Raw genomic sequence first — 21,806 nt, forward strand, 5'->3', positions numbered from 1 at the left:
CTAATTGAACTTTTGAACTCATAAGTTGATTAGAAATTGATTTCATCTTTTGTTCGTCATCGTATGTCAATGGATCATAATGAATTGCAGTTGGCCAATTACATTTATACCCTTCTATTTCCTTTATGTGGAAAATAGAGATTTGGAAAATCATATTCTTGCAAGTTGTAATAATATATAGTACATTAGTTTGTTTTATCCCTTTTGTTTCGTGTTGATTCTATAGAGCAAGTTCCATTCTGATAACTTGCAAACCCTAATTAGAATTTGTAATCTAATAATTAATCATCCATCTTTGAGAGATGATAAAATGGGCATCCTTTTTATCTAAAAGAAATTAGAATAATTAATCAATAAATAGTTAGAATATTGGCATGTAGTTAATTCTCATGCAAATTTTACATACAAAATCAAGAGTTCAAATCTTAACAAAAGTTTAATCACTAAAATTTTAAACACTACAATATCTTATTTTATGACATTTTCGTTTCTAAGCAAGTAAGAAAGTCTTATTTGTATGAGACAATTAGCGATGAAATGTCTTCTTTGCCAAATACACTACTTTCAACGACAATTTATTTCATCGCCAATTCGTCCCTAAAAATGCTTATAAAAAATAATAAATTACATCATACTAATTAAGAACAATTAATTACCAAAATTTTCAATTATTATGAAAAAAAGCTATTCAAGTTGCATGCATCTCATAATAGCACTAAATTTGACGTCTATTTGACAAGGAAAAACATAATGCTTTTGCTTTTTTAAAGGATAGTTGGCAAAGAGCTTGCAGTTACAGCTAAATTTGTTTCAGATTTATGCTTTTAAGTTTCTTTAATTTGAAGCACTGGTTATGCACATATTGCAAGCATAAGTAATTAACAACAGGTGATAGAGATTAAGGGATTGATCAGTAATCACATATGAGGGGGCAACAACAAAAACTTGGGGATTTTCTGGGAGACAAATTACAATGTTGATGGTTTGCTAGTGTCCAAGCTGCTGCTTATAGAAGTCAGAAATGTGTGCCTGATCCAAGCCCCTCTCATCAACAAGGAATAAAGTAGCATAAAAAAGAGATGGCAAATTGCACGTAGTTGTAATCTATTAGGATGTTTCTACGAAGTTACCGAGAGTTAACACTTGGCAAACCAGAAAAGCCCATATTCTTTTGTTCTGGGCCTCATGTTTGCCTACATGGAAAGTTGCGGGCATATTCCACTCTTCATGGCCCAAGTTAGGCAAATCAACGAGTTTGTTCGTGTCTAGCAATCCTTTTTCAAGTTAAAAGGGTATTAGGCAATTATGATTTTGTTTGTTAGGAGAAATGATATTTATTATTGAATATTTATATGTGTATCCATAATCGTGGTATCTATTTCATAATATCAACAAATGAAGATCAAATTCATTCTCGTTCATTTAATTTGTCAATGATTTGGAAATTCAACATGAATTGTCTTTCAAAATCATTAAGCACTTGTCTTTCAAAATCATTAAGCACTAGTCTGAAATGTATATCAAATTAGTGTTTACCTTGTGAGATGTCAGTTAGAAAGCTAAATTGCCCCTCCGTTCTTTCAGTTAAATGAGGAAAATAAAGAAGAAGAATTCAAGGGCCATCTACAAAAGCCAAACAAACAAGTCAAGGTACTGACGTTTGATGATGGTGAATTCTAGCAGGAGAAAAAAGGTCAGCAATGGAATTCTGATGTGTTGGAGAACTTGACGTTGATGTATATACAAGCATATGCATATGAGAAAGTTAATGGGCACCAACCGTTTGAATAAATTTCACAACATATTTAGCTCTTAACCGTCGTCTTATTAAACCGGCAATAAAGAGGCAAGCCTTTGCCCTTTGTAGATTTGTACCAGAAGAAACAGCAAGCAAGGCTTTATAGGAAAACTCGGCTAGCTAACCGACAAATGGAACAATTTCACCATGTTTGGTCAACCAGGCAGGTAGCCTGAGTTTGTACAATAATCGTACAAGAATTCCAGATAGATACGCTGTACCTTTCGACCCTTTTCAGGTATCTCTTCCCCGTACAAAGTGGCTATTATAGCCTACCAAAACACCAAATGATTCCTGATATTAAAGCAGTACTAGTACCAAGTCCAAGGGGATATCCCTGTAACCTGATTGCGTAAAATCTAATTGCAGAATAATGCTTTTCCTGAAAGTGATTTTGCCATGAACCTTGGAAAAGATCAGCAACATTCAAAGGATTGGGAAATATTTCATTATTTTTTTAATCTATTATACAACAACAATTAAACCTTAATCTCTATGATTAAAAAATATTATGAAGATTATATGTAACATGAAAAATATTTGAAAACCCAAAAAGGAAAAAAAAAATTTGTTTAGAACTATTAGAATTATAACTCAAAAATAAGATTTGGAAAGAGTATATAAGTAGAGCTTTTATTTTAGTCTTATTCCTAAATTGAGTGGAACTCCTAATCATATTAAATTAAGATTTGAGGAATTAAATGGTGAAAATGTTTTTGCCTTTTAGTTTATAGTTTATAGAGTGAGTTTATCGCCCATGTCCCTCATTGATGAGGAGCACTTACCCATTGCAGTGGAGAGCGGCTTCAGCCTAAGGTAGAGAAAATATATAGAATTATAAGAGAAATAAATTTTTGTCCATCGATGAGAGAGTTTTTGCCCATTTGAAGATACTCTTTGTGGTGTAGTAGATGATTTATTATTGTTGATAGTAAAAGATGGTTTGCCCATGTATATAGCTATATGTAAAAAGGGTAAACCATGTAAATATTAATGTTTTATGTATTTATTTTATTTCTTTACAGTTTACATATTTTCGCGGTGCACAATAAAAATTGATAGGCTTGTGTAGTGGTACTTTTTTTTTTTTTTTTAATATCCTTCCTTTTAAGGTGCAAAAGAAAAAATCTAGTGACATCTGGCCATTGAGAAGTATCTGACCAAACAAAGTCATCAAAATCGAGGGCAGAAATGCAAGTAAACAAGCAGAATTTTGACACCCACCAAGCGATTTGAACACAAGAAAGTTAGGACTTAAAACTTTCTTTGAAATTTTATGCGTCATTTTACTTTACCGTGTCATTTTCTATGATTAGTGGCTTCTCTTGTTAACTCCTCTTTTTGGTATCCTTTAATATCTGAAGGTAAGGGTGAGCACTATTCGGTTTGAATAGAATAAATCCACTCAAATTGTCATAATTTGGTAATTCAATTTAATTTTTAAAATAATCTGATTTTACATTTTAAAAATTTTAGTAATTTCGGTTTGATTCCATTTTGGAGAGAAAAAAATAAGTTGAACCGAGCTGAATCACTTTATTATTCATTTTTAAATTGATTTATTTTTATAAAAAATTTATGAATTATATATAATTATATATATATATAAATTGTTTAATTTCATTGATTAATGATTATTATGTTCAAACTAAGACCAAAATCAGACCAAATAACTTAAAAATCAAATATAAATTAAAAAATTCATCCAAACTCAAAAATCGATTGGTTCAAACTGAACCGAACCGAAATAGAGCTTTTTCAGTTCAATTTGATTTTTCATTTATTTTAGTTCGATTCGATTTCTAAAATATAGTAGTTCGATTAATTCGATTTTGATGATTCGATTCGGTTTAAACCAAATATTCAGCCCTAAAAATACCACTAATACTTTTATAAAGAAGATCACAATGAGGATATGGCCCATCAGTTCTTATACATTCCTTTCTCTATTGTCTTTATTTGGGCTATTTATCTCTTATTTGCCAAGATATAGAGCTTGTTTGGTATTACCGTTAAAATTACTATTAAAAAAATATTTTTTTAGATATATTAATTAGAGAGTATTAAAAAATAATTTAAAATTAAATTTAATAAGTTTTAGATGTAAAAATATTAAAATAATAGAATAATTTTTTCTAAACTATCCTTTTCGATTATTTTTAAAATAAAACTTTTATTCAGAAAAAAATAGTTTTAAAAACAGTTTTGAACTTCAAACCCAATATCAAACGGGGCAATTGATATCCAAACGCATAAATAACAATTCAGTGTTATTAGCTATCCCAGGAAGTTTTTTTAGTTTAACTTGAAGTTTTAAAGAGTCACATAATAGAGGCCGGAAAATGGTTCAAGAATCGTGCTCTTCAACTAGGGAGTCTCGACTGGTAAGTAATATTTGCATGGTCTCCTCTGTTTTTCTCCAAATGATACTGTATACATGGTTCTTTTGCTTTTTGTTTGGTTCCTGAGAGTGAAATAAAGGTTTGTTGCTTTTGCTTTTAAAAACTTTGTATATGACAGACTTCAGTTCAACGTTGGATTTCTTTTCGTAACCTTTTCTAGGCAACTAGATATTCCTTCACGTTCTTCCAATTCTTGATTCTTTTCTTCTGCAATTAGTTGATGTCACTTTGATTGTGGTAATTGATTTAGTGTTAATGGGCTGCAGTGTAAAGCGAATGTGACAGTTCTTCCCTGCTAGTATTTTGTCTCTGTTAACTCTGTTTTATTTCTTCCATGAAATTTGATCAGTATTTCAATTTTTTATTTATTTATTTTTCTTGAATTATATGCAGAAGCTCTACAAAACCACTCTGTTACTTGCCTACCAGAGTTTTGGGGTTGTTTACGGAGATTTATGTACATCCCCTCTCTATGTCTTTAAAAGCACATTTTCTGGGAGTTTACAGCTCTACGAGGAGGACCATGAGATTTTTGGTGTACTTTCTCTAGTTTTCTGGACTTTGACTATCATCCCTCTTTGCAAGTACATAATATTTGTGTTAGGGGCAGATGACAATGGCGAAGGTGCTCACATATACCCTTCCAATATATTCTTTTAGCCCTCTTATTAATGCAAAAGATCAGTGCTCAGTTTTTGTTTAGAGCTATCTTGAATCTTGTACAGGCGGAACATTTGCATTGTATTCGTTACTCTGCCGACGCTCCAATTTGGGCTTTTTGAAGAGCTCTAATATGGGGCATGGATGTTTATCTTCTCATGAATCTTGTGTTCCTACCAAGGAGACAAGAACTAGCTTGCTTATAAAGGAATTTTTTGAGAAGCACCATTCTTCTCGAGTTGTGTTGCTGCTAGTTGTTCTGCTGGGGACTAGCATGGTTATCGGTGATGGAATCCTGACCCCAACAATGTCAGGTATGAGTTCCTATCAGATCACTATGGTATTTTCATTAGTGATGAGTTTTATTTATTTTTGTGCTTTTTATGCTGATTTTTGGTTCTTAATGCTTCGCCATTTTTGTTTTACAGTTTTATCTGCAGTATATGGAATCCAAATTAAGGTGCCACATTTACATGAGAGTAAGCTATAGTACTCATCCTCATCTGATTTTTCCTTATCTCGAGTTGTTATCTCTGCCTCATATGAAATCTTGGCAATTGTTTAATGTATAGATTGGCAAGTTCACTGAAAGGATGCATGAACTATGAGTTGCATTTCCCTTCTTGCATTATCTTTTAACTAACATGTTTGTATATCCCAGATTATACCATGGCAATCGCCTGTGTGGTCTTGGTGGGGCTTTTTGCACTCCAGCACTATGGAACACATAGGGTTGGGTTTCTGTTTGCTCCAATTTTGTTAGCTTGGCTGCTATGTCTTGGTGGAGTTGGCATTTATAATATATTCCATTGGAACCCTGGTGTGATCAATTCTCTATCTCCATACCATATCTATAAATTTTTCCAGAAAACTGGAAAAAGTGGATGGAGTTCACTAGGAGGAATTGTTCTCTGTGTTACAGGTTAGTTGCAAGGAAAAATTATCAAATTTAATAGTCAATTGAGCTTCTCTTATAGTAAAGGCTGATCTGCAGGCACGGAAGCTATGTTTGCTGATCTTGGCCATTTCTCACAACTTTCTCTCAGGGTAATCTATTTTCCACCACCAACTTCTTATGTTTTACTCTCGAATTAATTTTAAAGAAACATGAATAATGAATAATCCTTGCCTTCTTCAAGTAGGTTGCATTTACAGTAATTGTGTATCCTTGCTTGGTTCTGGCTTACATGGGTGAAGCTGCCTACCTATCCAAGCACAAAGATGATCTCCAGAGAAGTTTTTACAAGGCTATCCCAGGTAAGTTTGAGTGATATAAATCTAATAGACTAGAAAATTGCAAGGATGCTCTTACTTGTGAAAGAATTGGATGCTCCTTTTAAATTGGAGCATGATCGAGTTCTTTTAGTAAGATAATTTTCAAATTGTGTTCCATTTCCTCCTCTTCTTATGCCTTTCAGAGGTAATATTTTGGCCAGTGTTTCTCATTGCAACTCTGGCAACTGTGGTGGGTAGCCAAGCAATAATTTCAGCAACTTTCTCCATCATTAGTCAGTCCAGGGCTCTGGGTTGCTTCCCACGAGTAAAGATAGTACACACATCAAATAATATACATGGGCAGATATACATACCAGAGGTGAACTGGATGCTAATGTTGTTGTGTCTTGCTTTTGTTATTGGATTCAGAGACACTGCTATGATTGGCAATGCATACGGTTTGAATTACATCTCTCTCTCCATTTCTCTCTCTCCCGTTTAATTTCGTACAGTGCGCGTATTAAAAACAAGCCTTGTGATTTTGTTTGTTTATGTACAGGTCTTGCTGTGGTTGTAGTTATGTTCGCCACAACCTTGTTGATGTTTTTGATCATTAGTACTGTGTGGAATCAAAATGTTTTATGGGCTTTCCTGTTTGTGTTGGTGTTTGGATTTGTGGAATTGTCATATTTCTCTGCATGCCTCGCCAAAGTACATAAAGGAGGATGGCTTCCCCTGGTGGTCTCTCTCCTAATCTTGTCTCTAATGTCAACATGGCGTTACGGAACTTCAAAAAAACTGGCGTTTGAGCTGGAGAACAAGGTTAGCTTGGACAGCCTGCTGACCCTAGGATCAAACCTGGGAATAGTAAGAGTTCCAGGAATTTGCCTTGTTTACTCCGATGTTACCAATGGTGCCCCCCCAATGTTCGCTCATTTTGTCACAAACTTTCCTGCATTCCATCAGATTCTCATATTCGTGACCCTTCAGTCTTTGATGATCCCAAAAGTTCCAGTTGGTGACCGTTTCCATATTGCGAGGATAGGACCTCCAGAGTTCTCTCTGTTCCAGTGCATTGTTAGGTAAAGTTTTTAAGTTTCACCTAATTAAATTGCTCTTATGATTATGAAAGAGTAGTTTGTTGACACACTGCTTGATTGCTCTGGTCAGATACGGGTACAAGGATGTGAAGGACAGCCATGACTTGGAAACTCATATGATTGAAAACATGTCAAGGTTCCTGAAATGCGAAGGCCACAGCGAAGAAATGGCAATGACAGAGCCAACTCAGAATGGTGGTACTGGAACAAGAAAACTGAGGTTTCAAATCAATATGGAAGCAAGCCAGGAAGTTGGAGAACTGATGGAAGCAAAAGAAGCAGGTGTGGCTTACATAATTGGCAATACCATTGTGAGAGCAAGTGGAGCATCATGCTTCTTGAAGAAGTTTGCCATTGACATTGTTTATGGGTTTCTTAAACGCAATAGCAGGAGCCCTGCAACTGCGCTTGGGATTCCGACAACCTCTCTTGTTGAAGTGAGCATAGTTTATCGAGTATAATAGCATTCTTAGTTCCCATTAATAACCTAGTGTACGTATACACAGATTTTCAGGGCAACATCTCTGTACATATGAACGAACATAGGAAGGGAAGAAAATTAAGAAAATAAAAAAGGAAGAATCAACAACTTAAATATGTTTGCTTTTCATCATATTCATCAAAAATATTACACCAAAGATCCCAACTTTTCTCTTAACAAATTAAATATTACATTTACCTTTCAGTTTTACATTCAAATCAATCTAGAGGAGTAATTATAGTTAGAAGAAATGTACTTGTTGATGTCTAATTTCTTGATTAAAAGAATATTTTTTTTTCTTTAAAAAAAATTGGCAATTCATAAAAATAATAATGTAAGTCTAGTATAATCTTTTCATATACATTCAAATCAATCTAGAGGAGTAATTATAGTTAGAAGAAATGTACTTTGTTGATGTCTAATTTCTTGACTAAAAGAATATATTTTTTTTCTTTAAAAAAATTTGGCAATTCATAAAAATAATAATGTAAGTCTAGTATAATCTTTTCATATACATTCAAATCAATCTAGAGGAGTAATTATAGTCAGAAGAAATGTACTTTGTTGATGTATAATTTCTTGACTAAAAGGATATTATTTTTTTTTCTTTTTGAAAAAATTTGGACATTTATAAAAGTCATAATGTAGGTATAGTATAATATTTTCATTAATATATACATATATAGACAATTGAACTTCCATTCAAAGATAATCTAGGCAGAGTATAATAATCTTTCAAGTAGTAATTAATATTTCTTTCATTTTAAACATCTTCTTCAATATTATTTTTCTGTAAATTGCTATATTTATGATCTGCAGAAAAGATTAAATCACCAAACTTTAATTGAAGAATAGTCTGTACTATTAAGCTCGATATAAGATTATTTATACTTAAAGATTCAAAGTTTCTAACTAAAAGAAATAAAAGATACATATTGCATTTTGTACGATCAAAAAGCTCAACAAAAAGATAAGAAATAAAAACAAAAATAAAACCCCCACTAGAGAGGGATAAGCCTCTAGTAATAAAAGCATAAGACCCTAATATTTGAGAGAAAAACTAAAAAACTTCATATTTATATTTAATGAATATATATTTAAGGAGTTATATCTAAATTTTTCTAAATGTTTATGGATTTGGGAATAATTATGGGTGAGTTGGCCGCAAAAAAAAAGAAATAAAAAATAAAAAAAAAATGAAGAAAGACGTAAAAAGAATATTATTATTATATATGTATGAACGCGTTGATGGAAAAGGATGAACTCATTTTCCTTGTGATAACGCCATTATTGAACCTGAATTATTGAAATGAAAGGGGACTGATCAAGCTTGGGAACTCTGCGGACTATGATATTCATCAATTTGATTCTCAATTTCAACTCTCAACTACCCATCTTTGCATATCCTGTGGCTTGTTTGTTCTGTGCTTATTCGCCATTTAAAGCCATTAGACATGTGGCGACCCACCAGGCCCACTGGCTCAGCCAAATTTAACAAAAATCTTTTTATTATATTTTTATTTTCATTTTCTAGCCATTTTTTATTCATTCAATTTTTAAATAAAATTTTTATCTAAAAAAATCATAATATTAAAATAATTTTAATGCCATTAAATTAAATATTTTAAATTATTAGTTTTTTTTTTTTTATCTCTCACTCATCGCTATTTCTTATATTTTTTTTTATGTCAACAAAAGAGGAATAACCTTATCCACAAAATGAAGCAACGATTTAAAAGTCAGCTAAAGCGAATGATTGACGAGAGAAAGCAACAAATTAATGGAAAGTATATTTAACAGTTTTAATTTCAAATTTATTTTTGATATATATATATATATATATAACGGTGCAACGTTTTTGTTATTAATAATTTAAGTTATTTTACTTTATTCTTTTATACATGAAGATAATTATTTAAAAAATATTTTTTATTTATTTTTATATTATTTTAACAATAAAAAAATTTGGATATTGTGAAATGAGTAAAAACAAAAATTAGATTACAATTAAATATTTATAAATTTTTATAGGTTGGATTGTAAATTATATTACATTTTATTTGCCTATATAATAAAGAATTTCTCATGTAAATCATTTCTGGTTTATAAGGGTGAGCTGAATCGATCATAAGCTCAATTTTTGAGTTTTCTGATTGAATCGCTAAATTAATTTGGGTTTCAAAACAATAGATAAAATATTATTTTTATATACTTCACTCATAATTTAAATTTTTTTATTATTTAAAAAAAATTTAAAAGATATGAACCGCTAATTTTTTTAATTTAATATATCAATAAAAAATAACATTTTATGTTTTTTAAATGTGAGCTTATTAATTTTTTTTTATTTAATTAAGTCAAAAGAAATATTAACTTTCTAAATTTTTGCTAATATTTTTTTAAATTACAAATATAAAAATCTTACTCATATTCATTTATTCTTCATTAAAAATTAAAATTAAAAAAAAAGGTGAGCATCATTGTCTATTTAATTGCATTTAAAACCTTTATAGTTAATTGCATTTACTTATTTATTTTCCTCATAAAAATTGTACAAAAATAATAAAATAAAATAATTAAATAGCTAGCTATTAGGTAGTTCACATTTGTGTAGCTAGAATGGATGTAGATACCAAAACCAACCATGTCTGATTGAATAAATTGAAAGAGGGGTGGCCAATTTCAGTTTTTTTAGCTATTAGGTAGTTCAGTTTTTTTTTGTTTTTTTTTTTAATAAAAGCCAATTTCATAAATAAAAATTCAGATCCAGTACATCACATCTAATGACAAAGGGATAAATTTTAATAATTGTTCCTGAACTTATCTAGTTGTAACATTACAATCCCTCAACTTTAAAATGTAACATAAAATTTCATCAACTTTCAAATTTTGCACAGTAAAATCCCTCTAACCTCTAATTACCAGTTTTTCAGCGTCTCCAATTACCATTTTTTCAGTTAGACGCTGACATGGATAGTTTCAGCATGGAGCTTAATCAATATTTCTTTTTTCTCTCTCAAACCATGTGTAAATTGAATCATTTTTCTTTATATAGACAGAATAATTTTTCATGCATAAATAGAATAATTTTACACTTTGCATAAGAGAGAAGAGAGAAATGTTGACTAAGAGTCATGCGGGAGATATTCACATCAGTTTCTAACTGAAAAATCAGTAATTAAAAGTCAAAGAGATTTTACTGTGTAAAATTTAAAAGTTTAGAAAGTTTTATGTTACATTTTAAAGTTAAAGGATTGTAGTGTTACAACTATATAAGTTCAGGAATAGTTGTTGAAAATTATCCAATGAAAAAGACAAGGCCAATCTCTATAGAGCATGAGCCACCTCATTTTCAGTAAGTCTAACTAAAGAGATAGAAACGAGCAGACAGTGATGAGGCTCGGTGTAGAATATCAGCTATAACTTGAAAGAAAGGAGATGAAACCAGATGATTGACCAGTCGGAGCAAGCCACAATACTTTGCATTAAACAGAAAATAAGCATTCTAAATCCGTCGTGCCTATTTCAATAGATCCTCTTCTCTAGTGTTCCAAAAAACCAACGGCTAACTCTTTATTCATCTATAACACTTCTAATCATGCCATTTCACATACAACAAATTTTGAATCGATCCATACCCTATAGCTAGCAACCACTCCATCTTCTATAATTATATACAATATCACTCAACCAAATAAAAAAAAAAAAAAAGAAAATTGACAAGGAAAAAATGCACAACAAATGAATGTTTCTCATCTGCCCTCATCAATGATCTCATGAAGCAAGGCTGTGGTACCACTTGCTTGTTGATGCCCTGCGTCGACGACCAAGCTTGTACTCGTAGATGAACTGTAATAGCTATTATCAGTTCCTTTGGGTGCATTATCATCCATAAAACTTCTGCTTATGTCGTCAAATTTCCAGTCAGTCAAGTATCCTGGTCTTGTAGTTACACGGCTCACTTCAATATCACCAGATAACATTGCCACTACACGTGACATTGATGGGCGAAGATTAGGTGACGTTTGGGTGCACAAAAGACCAACTCCTATCAATCGTTTTACTTCCTCTTCGCTGAATTCTGGTAATTTGGAGTCTACTAGTTCTACTTCACAGTTGTTTTCATGCAGGTGCCAAGCCTAAAAAGCAATAAAGAACAAGATCCTTTAATGAACAACAGTTGAAGTAAAAAATTATAAATGCATAACATATTCAAAGTTGTTGAAAAACTAGCAAAGTATTCCTAGTTTTCAATCGACAGTTCTTTGTCTGCCTCTACTTGCAGGAGTAAAGAGAAGTCCATTCAAAGAAAAAGAGGGAATGAATTTAACAAAGCACTACACAAGCCTTATATCATACCCATTCAAGAAGGTACTTCTTTTCTTCTTCCAGACTTGAGTCTGAATTTGGCCTTCCGCTTATGACTTCCAGAGCCACAACTCCAAAGGCAAAGACATCAGCCTTTTCTGTAAGGTGTCCACGCATAGCATACTCCGGGGCAAGATACCCACTGCATTAGTAATCAAGTCACAAAATAAGTCGCTATATGAAGTAAGAAAGAAATACAGAATCTTTAATCAACAAGAACTTACATTGTCCCTGCAACACGAGTGCTTATATGGGTCTTTTTATCATCATAAAGTTTTGCCAAACCAAAATCTGAAATTTTGGGGATGAGATCAGAATCGAGCAGAATATTGCTAGCCTTCACATCTCTATGTACAATTCGAAGCCTTGACTCCTCGTGAAGATAAGCAAGACCTCTGGCTACTCCTAAGCATATCTCATAACGTGTTGGCCAGTCGAGATTCAAATTTGTTTTTTCTGTATCATGAAATCCATTAATTTATTTCCACCAAGTTCTCTACAAAAGGAATATCTGTTTGTGTGTGCATAAACATGTGCCCATATACACATATTACATTATCGTACCAAATAGTGCTTGATCCAGGCTCTTATTCTCAAGATACTCATAAACAAGGAGCCGATTATTGCCCTCAATGCAGCATCCATACAATTTCACAAGGTTGCGATGTTGCACAGCAGATATGGTAGCAATCTCTGTTACAAATTGACTCTTTCCTTGGTGGGATGCCATAGAAAGTTGCTTAACAGCAATCACCCTCTCATCACCAAGTTTTCCCTATTGAAGACAAATTTTAGACAAGTTTGATGAGAAAACAAGGATCCACCATGAATGAAAATTAAATAAAACCTCATTCATTATCCCATTCTCCTAATACTGTGAATTGAAGATAAAAGTTCAGTGTACAGTGAGTTTAGCTAAAATAGATCCATATATTTTACACTTCTATAAGTTAGAAAACTTAGCCACATAAAAAGAACATCCTAGTGCACAAGGCTTCACATATTGTGAGCTCCAAGGCATGCAGGCTTCTCCATGCATTGCGGGGAGGCTGTTTATGTAGTTTCAACATGTGACCTCTAGCTCCAGGTCATGATGGAGCATCCTTGCGGTCACACCAAGGCTCACCCCAGACAAATCAACTGTATATGTTATGTAAAAAATAAATGATTCCAGAAAATATACTGGATATGGAGGACTGCAATCAACATCATGTTTACAGCTGATTGAAGGTAGCATGTCTAGTTAATAACAGATCTCAATTTATTCAACATTCTCTTGTAGGAGAAACATTAGATGGAGATGAAAGAATAACAATATACAATGTGTGCTCAACGATTTGTTTATCCTTGAGTTAAAAAATTACATACCTTATAAACTGGTCCAAATCCTCCCTCTCCAAGCTTATTTGCATGACTAAAGTCCTCTGTAGCAGTCTTCAGTTCAGCATAACTAAAAGTGTATGGTCTAGCATCTATGCCTAGGAGCTCTGCAATCTCAACACAAACGCGATTTATTCAAGAAAACTATTTGACTATCCATTGAATTATATTTTAAGTTGCAAAGGCTCCAATAAAAGTCACAGTGGCACAAGGAAAATTAGAAGAAGCTTATATTCTTATTCATCCCCTTTTGAATTTGATATGACACATTTCTTAAATGCTAAACATCAAAGTTAATTAAATCATATTGGCTAACAGCAGTATTTACAACATACATATTAACACAAAAAAGTTATTCAGATAGCTACTGCATATATGGGACATAATTTTTTAGTTTACCTTCATCATTATAGGTGCTTGTACTTTTCTTCTTTGAATGACAAAGAAAACCACCAAAACAAGAAGAAAGCTTGCTGCTCCAACCCCAACAACAATCCCCACAATTAGACCGGTCCTATTCTTTTTATTGGTTGGAGGGTTGTTACTGACAGTTGGTATGAAATCTGCATAAAAGATCAGAACTCAATAACCTAGTATCCGTGTGAGTGAAAAGCAATAAAATTCATCAATCGCAATACCTGGCTTAGCGCTGATTGCTGAAATAGAAGGTCCATATGTACCTTGTGAAGGAATGCAGCAAGTCCCCTTTCCAGCCCAAAACAAATGTATTTCAAGGTAATTTTCAGATACCTGGGCCGTGAAGTCCTTTTCAACAGCTCGTTTAGAGACTCCACCTGCCTCCTTTCTTATGTCAAAATCCTTTACAACACGATTCCCCTGAAACAATGACTTCAGGTCTTCAACAGAATAAAAAAGACAAATATAATAACTTCTCCATTAAATAAAACAGAAGAAGAAAAAATAGAGCTAAATTTCACCATAGATTTCAATAAGAGGCTTGATACTTGATAGGATTTAATACCCAGAATTTATTTATGATAAACAAATTTCATTGGCAAATTACACTGTAGTTTCCAAGAAGGCACTTGTAATTAGGTTTCAGAAGCAAATTAGAAGATATTTGTGAAGAAATTTATTATAAAGGACAAGTGCATCATAATCCCAACCAAGAGAACATTTGGTTGTTATTCTACACATGCACGCTGCTTAAAAGCCCTAGAGCAATTGAAAACAGAGTTCATTTTAAACTACTGATGAAATACCCTGTTCATCTGAAAACTTCAAACCAACCTAGAGAACTTCTTCATCATAATCCCAATTCCCAACTCCTAAATATTTTATGAAAAGTGCACAAATATAAGGGACACACATCACAGTACAAAAGGAAAAAGAAAAATGAACACATAATATTTATGTGATTCAACTATGAAATCTACGTTTACGAGACAAGACGTGAGCAAAAATTTTCAAAAAAAAAAAGTATAATCTCTCTATACTCTCCAACCTAACCCCCATATATTTTTCCAAAAAATTTACACTATCAAAATTTACAATATTTATATTGGCCTATATCCCTAGTCAGATTTGTAGTGACAGCAGAAGGATTGAATCACTGTAAACTTTTCGAGTCTAATCATAATTTGGACCAATAAAAAAATTTCCAAATGCAAGCCACATCCTAACACATGTAACGATCAAGCAAAACCTAAAACTAAGGAAAGCCACTTTGTTGGCAATAATATATACAGTTTGGAGGACAACATGAAACATTCCGCAAAACAATTCATATTATAAGACAAACCTGGACAAAAACATCAAAAACACGCCTCCCAAGACTCCTCCACGTGTTACCATCCTCAATTGCAGTTTCTGCAAACTGAAGCTTGACAGTGTAATTGCCATTCTCAAGCCCCAAACCATAGTATCTTAGGGATGAAGCAGAGACCCTTGCTGTCTGGAATAACTCAGAATCTAAAGTATTTGTGAATTGAGATGATGAGAAAAGTATATACTGAGGATTGTTGGTTCCAGTAAAATATCCAACATTACTGACACCCCATCTGCTTGTGCCAGTAACATAATATGTTGCCGGACCAAGAGTCTCATTTTCCCTCTCATATACAATCCCATTGGATGATGTAATCTGTGGACCACCACACTTTACTGCAAATTCGGAATCTGCGCACCCAAACAAATTAGGAATTTGTCAGGGAAAGTTCAGAAACTATTTGGATTGCAAAATTTAACATCAACCAATTTTCACGGGTGTGTTTAAGCATTAAATGACACTTTCTTTAATCCTTTCCTTCAGAAATTGAGTATTTTTTTGACTATTTATGCATTAAATGACAATTAATTATAGACATGAAAAAAGGAGTTTGATTTGACACATCTATTTAAGCAATATTCCTTGCCTTCAAAAGTTGAGTATTTTTTAAAGTGTATAGTATAAGATTTTAAGTCTTAATCAATCACTGATCATTGATAGAAATTGTAGACATAAATGCTGAATCTAGCCTTCTGAATAGATCCACATTTCATGGCTCACTAGCAACAACCAGCATATTAAAATGTTTGTGGGCTAATTGTTCTTAAATAAACCTATCTTCTTCAGAATTTGCAACCAAATTTAACATCCGCTCAAAAACAGTATGAAGAAAGGGGGCATTTTAATTGTACTTACAGACAGGAAAGCCTCGATTACAAGGAAAGTTAAGTTGAAGACAGTTCAGGCCTGATGGCAAACCACTGAAATCCAAAGAGGAAAATAATTAGATGACTGATAAAGAAATTATGCCATACCCTAAGTACTGGTTATTTAAGCAGAGAGTAGTTGTGATTGATATTACATATTATTATGGGATTAACTTGGTTCTCCTTGAATGAAGAATAACCATATAATCAAAGACAACCAAGCATTTCTTAGGAATTGCAGTTTCTGAAGTTAGGTGAAAGAAGGACAAAGATGAGTGATCAATTGTTATTTTTATTTAGAGCTCTCCTCCCACACCTGAGTATGATTATCATTTCAACTATTTCATAACAGAATTCAGACACCCATGAAGAAGCAGATATAACAGTTCCACATAACAAATAGGACTAAGTTGTTATAAAAAAAGACTAAGTTTTATCACATTATATTTAAATAGAAAAAGGAAGGTGCGATAAAAGATTTTAAGAGAAAAGCATTTAGCAAAACCCTGCATTGTTTAACTCTTTAAGTCATTTATTTTTGGGAATGTCCTCAAGCAATCCCTTTATTCAAATTCATATAGCATATACTCCATTTGCCAATCCAGTCCATAAAGAAAAATGACTAATGAGGATTGACAACATTGGCATTAAAAAAATTATTAAGGAAACACTTGTATAAATGTATACAACTACAGTGGGTAAGACAATCAGGAAATTGTTTAAAGAAGAAACTAAATATGGGCAAGGATACCATTCATAAAACTAGCCAAAGTAATTGAATTAATTTTCTTCTTAGTTGCGAATAGAACACTATAATTTTTATGCATAGTAAAAATACTGCAGTGGCGCAGTTAGTATTCCATATGAAATATTGTTTTCAATCTACATCAGAAAACATATTACCCTTGTGACAGCTTATTAATAAAGGGGTTGATGGTTGGAAATTAGGAAGAATGTCATTCAGCATTTGCCTCATCACTAAAATGTTTAAGAAGGTAATTATAGAATCAAAAGAATTACCTGCTATTTGAAAGGTCTATTGTGAAGTTGTTGGCAACCAAATTACTGCACAGATACCATAAAGAATTAAAGATCTCTATGTGAGTTATTTCATCAGTAAGTCCATAGAGAATGACTGATTGTTGAGAAATATCATTCAAAAGAGTAAAGAACCAAAAAAAAAAAATAAAAAAAAAGAACTTACACTTGTAAATTTTGATCATTGACCCAGGAAGGTAAGCTGCCAGCTAAATTATTGTATGAAACATCTCTGTAATCATAAATTGACAAAGAAAAAACAGATAATAATCCAGCCAATTCATGAAATACATGGTCAGGGATCAGTCATGTCAATAATAATTACTATCTGAACTTGAGAGATGTAGGAAAACATTAAGCACATAATTCAACCAATCAATAAACCTATAATACATGATGTTGAAATAATATGTCAGATATGCTTACATATTTAGAAGTGATGTACTCTTTTGTGCAGGAAGAGGACCACCTAACTTGTTATTTCCAAGAAACCTAAGCATCAAGGCAACAATACTTGGTTCAAGATGAAATATATGTTAAGATGTACAACAAAATTAAGCAGAGCTGATATATTACAAGAAATTAAGCTGGCTCAAATTGAAAAGTGTGTCTGGTATCTGTCCAGTTATGTTGTTGAAGCTCAAATCCCTGGGGCAAAAAGGTTAAAAGATGAGTAATGCTGCTGAACAAATTATGCATGGTAATAAAAAGAAAAAAAAATCCAATGATCCCCCATTCAAATGGAGGTGCAAAATTTAACCCAAACCAATTACCCCATGCCAAAGAGGGTAATATTTTGTCTTTGTGATTACTTTAAATTGATCAATGTCCAAATTGAAGAAAAGTGCTAAACTTGATTGCTTCATTTTAACAATTTTACAGAATTTTTCATAAGGCCCCTACTACAAAAAGTGATGCAGCCATATAAATGATCATCTGATGTGTTACAAGATATTCAAGCCAACCCAAGTTCAACCTAAGATATTTCCAGCTAAATGTACATCTAAGTCAACCCATTGATGGAAAAAAAACTTACAACTGTGTCAAATTCTGGTATTCTCCAATATTGGATGGAATTGCATCTGAAATGTTGTCATTCCTTAGCACCCTGCAGGACAAGATCTGAGTTGTCATATTACCTTTCAAAAGATCACTAGAGAGAGAAACAATGATACATATCTAATACTGAGACATATGAACCAAAAGATAGAATGAAGTTGCCTTACAAGATAGTTAGAGACTTCAAGTCCTTAATAAACGCCAACGAAGAGCTTCCATTTGATAAATCGCTTATTCTCCTACATTTGTAATTTAAATTTGGCTGTTAGCATAATAGGTCTGTAACATATAAACAAAACCAATGAAACATGTAGAGACTCACAGCTCTGTCAAAGAAGTTAGGTTGGACAATGTTGGTGGTATTGGACCTTCAAACGAGTTCCCTTCAAACCTTCTGCAGCAACAATTATGAGTAGCTTACACAAACAATGCTGATTTGGCATTTAAAGCAGAACATACGATTTACTATTGATTCTCCAATATTCAATTTCCAAAGTAGAAGTTTCAGCTTTGAGTTTAAAATGAAATGTGCGCTCAAGCCCGTAGTAAATTAAGTTTGTTGTGATAAAATTTTGCAGATAATATTTAACAAACTGTCATACAAGGTGTTAAGCTTTGACCAATTCCCTATGAAGTCAGGTATGCTGCCAGTAAGTTCATTGTCTGATGCCCACCTGAAACCAATAGGAGTAAGAAAAAGAAAAAAAAACATATGTTGTCAATATCTTTCAGAAAATATTTTATCAGATTAAAAGTTGTCAAACCGATCTTACACAGTAACCATGCTCTTTAGGTTAGCATATGTTGAAGGAATGTCACCACTAACTCCAGAGCTATCAAAAAAACTGTTAAAGTAAAGAATTTTCATCAGTTGTGTTCCTATTACCATCTGAATACCTATTTCTTGTCTTGCTAACTGTCCACTTCAACATGGATAAGACAATAATTACATTCATCATAATATGTGCATAGTTCACACATGACATTATAGTTTTGTATCAACTAAAACTTCAAATCCAAGGAACCAAGGATTTGTTGCCAGAAAGTATCATCTTGTTTATGACTACTGAATTGTTGCTAGTTATTTTGATTCCATGTAAAAGTGATTCAGATTTCCAAAATATCCTTCTATTAAATCCAAATTAACAAGAAAGTCTACAAAAACAGAATAGAATAACCAACAAAGTAAAAAAACTTACATTTGTTGTAGCTTCGTACAATTCCCAAGCTCAGATGGCAGAGGACCAGAGAAGTTGTTTGATCCAAAACCACTGGAATATTTAGAAAGTAAATCAACAAGTGAAGAGTCTCATATCAGATAATCAAGCTTCAAGTACATAAACATACAAAAAGAAAACATCAGTTGCCCTAGTACTACTAATTAAATATATCCTTAGAAACTAACCAAATTCCCACCTGTTGAATAACAAAAATTCAAGCTACCATTCAAATTAACTTACATTAATCTTAGATCAGTGAGCAACCCGAGCTCCTTAGGAAGTTCCCCCGACAGGGAATTAATGCCAATACTCCTAATGAAAATATAATTCATAATGATAGTTAACAAACAAGAAAAAAACATATATTCACATTTCCTAAGTAAAATTAGAGAATTTTAAATCAGCTTACAGGTATTGCATGCGAGTTAAATTGCCAATGGATGGAGACAAGTTACCGGTCAAGTAATTCTGATCCAATTTCCTGTTAGAAAAGAAAACAAGTTGATCACATTTAACAGGAACGCCATGCAATGCAACTGGACCAGGTGGAAAAGCAGCATTGTATGTGTTTTTGTTGGTTGATATAACGGACCCGAACCGAAGGATCCTAAAAGAGAACAGCAAGTGATTGAGTAAAACTAAAATGGTTTTGCACAGTAATATGAAAGCATACAAATTGGTAAGTGAAGTCAAAGTCCATAGCTCATCCGGAATTACACCCACAACATCGATTGCATAAACTTTCCTGCAAACCATATCAAGAATAAGCAACCATAATGAATACTGACACATAAAATCAAACACATGGGGAGCATCCTGACAGAGTGCAACCAGTAAATTTAATAAAAAGAAAAAAATGAATAACAAGAAAACGTACAGAGCAGTGATATGACAAGTGGTGCCATTATTGTCAGAGCAATCACATTTGATAAAGGGGTTGTAAGTCTGCACGTCGATAGTAGGAGAGGAACCGAGGGCTGCTCCACTGCACAGTTCTCCGCTTATGTTCCATTGATCTTGGTTAGCAGATATCTCCCACTTTTGAAAAATAGAGTTCAATGCTCTCGCTGCAACATCATTTTTGCCGAGTTATGGATGTATCAAGGTGAGTTTTGTTCCTCCATATGAGAAAAGTATATTCAGAAATCAAACATGCAAGATGGAATCAAAAGAGAAGACGCGAAAACCAGATGCTTGATTATTTCGGTACAACTGAGAATATCAAATAATCGAATTTTCATATTCCGTTTAACATTAAAATTTAAAATTAATAAATTTTTTTAATAAATATAATTTTAGATATTTTTCAAAAATTTATTTGAAAAAGAATGTTTTATTATTTTAAAATTTTTATAAATAAAAATATATGAAATTTAATTATACTATATATATTTAAAAAAAAATTAATTTCTTTAATAGCAATTTTAAGATTAATAATAATTGCTCTCCAAACACAACCTCACAGGGTAAGAAGCTTGAGCTGCCGCTTGCTACAGCGCCGCTATTTCTTTCTAATCGCAATTTTACCTCAAAAACGCAATGGGATCACGTATATTTGTTTGCATTGCTTATAGCATGGCAGCCGCATGCATCACGTATATTTGTTTGCATTGCTTATAACATGGCTGCCTATTTGGGGCTTGTTTGCTACAACTATTCTACTAAGAAGAATAAGAATAAGACACCTTCATCAGAAACAGCATGCGAGAAGAAGAAGAAGAAGAAGCATTAATTTGGATGTGAAAAAGAGAGAGAGAGCAGTTACCTTCATTAGGATCTGTAGTAGCTTGAGTTTGATTCTGTGCACGAACTAAATCAAACGCCACAACTATGCAGAGAGCATGTAGAGCAAAGACTAGAACTGGTGTTGAAGATGAAGATATCATCATGGTTCGATCTTTTCCTGAGAGAGTAGATTTTGCAGATAGGTAGACCAAATTCATAGATTTTGTGTGTATATACATAGATAAAAGGTTGACCACAATTCATCAACGCACGTAGACCGTCCGTGTGTGAAAGATAATGAAGGTAGAGGTGGCCATATATAGTCCATTTGAAAATTTAAATTAATTAAAATTAAATGGAATTAAATTAAAAAAAAAAAAAAAAAAAAAACTATTTCTTACTTCTGAAATTAAAATTATCGATCCGATTTCGGTTGATTGGCCAGATAAGAATTGCCCAAGGTCAATACATTTGTGCTTGCTTTTCCCTTACGTACATTTAACGCATGCTAGTCAGCATAGGACTCCCAAACGTCCATCTTTTTTACTTTATTTATTTTCTTTTAGTATAATAATCTCATTAATCAATATTTTAATATTATAATATAATATAATCATTCCCTATCATTTGAATCTCATTAATATAAATTAAAAAAAAATAAAAGAAAACATTAAATTTATTATAATTGGTATCTTTTGTTTGTTG

General features: G+C 32.6%; 1 protein-coding gene and 1 pseudogene across 1 annotated transcript; one reads left to right on the forward strand and one right to left on the reverse strand.

Moving 5' to 3' along the window:
- Positions 1 to 4,140: 4,140 nt before the first annotated feature.
- LOC110659622 (probable potassium transporter 13) lies at positions 4,141 to 7,723 on the forward strand. Its single transcript, XM_058132876.1, has 10 exons — positions 4,141 to 4,182; positions 4,594 to 4,825; positions 4,926 to 5,174; positions 5,289 to 5,339; positions 5,522 to 5,782; positions 5,855 to 5,907; positions 6,003 to 6,117; positions 6,279 to 6,533; positions 6,635 to 7,157; positions 7,246 to 7,723. The coding sequence occupies exons 1-10, from the start codon at positions 4,141 to 4,143 to the stop codon at positions 7,634 to 7,636; spliced, it is 2,172 nt and encodes a 723-aa protein (XP_057988859.1). The 3' UTR covers positions 7,637 to 7,723.
- Positions 7,724 to 11,108: 3,385 nt separating this feature from the next.
- Positions 11,109 to 21,279, reverse strand: LOC110643150 (probable LRR receptor-like serine/threonine-protein kinase At1g56140; annotated as a pseudogene).
- Positions 21,280 to 21,806: the final 527 nt, after the last annotated feature.

The sequence above is a fragment of the Hevea brasiliensis genome, chromosome 13, assembly GCF_030052815.1.
Source record: "Hevea brasiliensis isolate MT/VB/25A 57/8 chromosome 13, ASM3005281v1, whole genome shotgun sequence".
In the NCBI taxonomy this organism is placed as follows: Eukaryota; Viridiplantae; Streptophyta; class Magnoliopsida; order Malpighiales; family Euphorbiaceae; genus Hevea; species Hevea brasiliensis.

Excerpts from the sequence above, each read along its gene's own strand:
- LOC110659622 (XM_058132876.1), top strand. The coding sequence starts at position 4,141 with ATGGTTCAAGAATCGTGCTCTTCAACTAGGGAGTCTCGACTG. Across the intron at positions 4,183-4,593 it reads CAACTAGGGAGTCTCGACTG|AAGCTCTACAAAACCACTCT; the intron begins GTAAGTAATATT and ends AATTATATGCAG. Across the intron at positions 6,534-6,634 it reads TATGATTGGCAATGCATACG|GTCTTGCTGTGGTTGTAGTT; the intron begins GTTTGAATTACA and ends GTTTATGTACAG.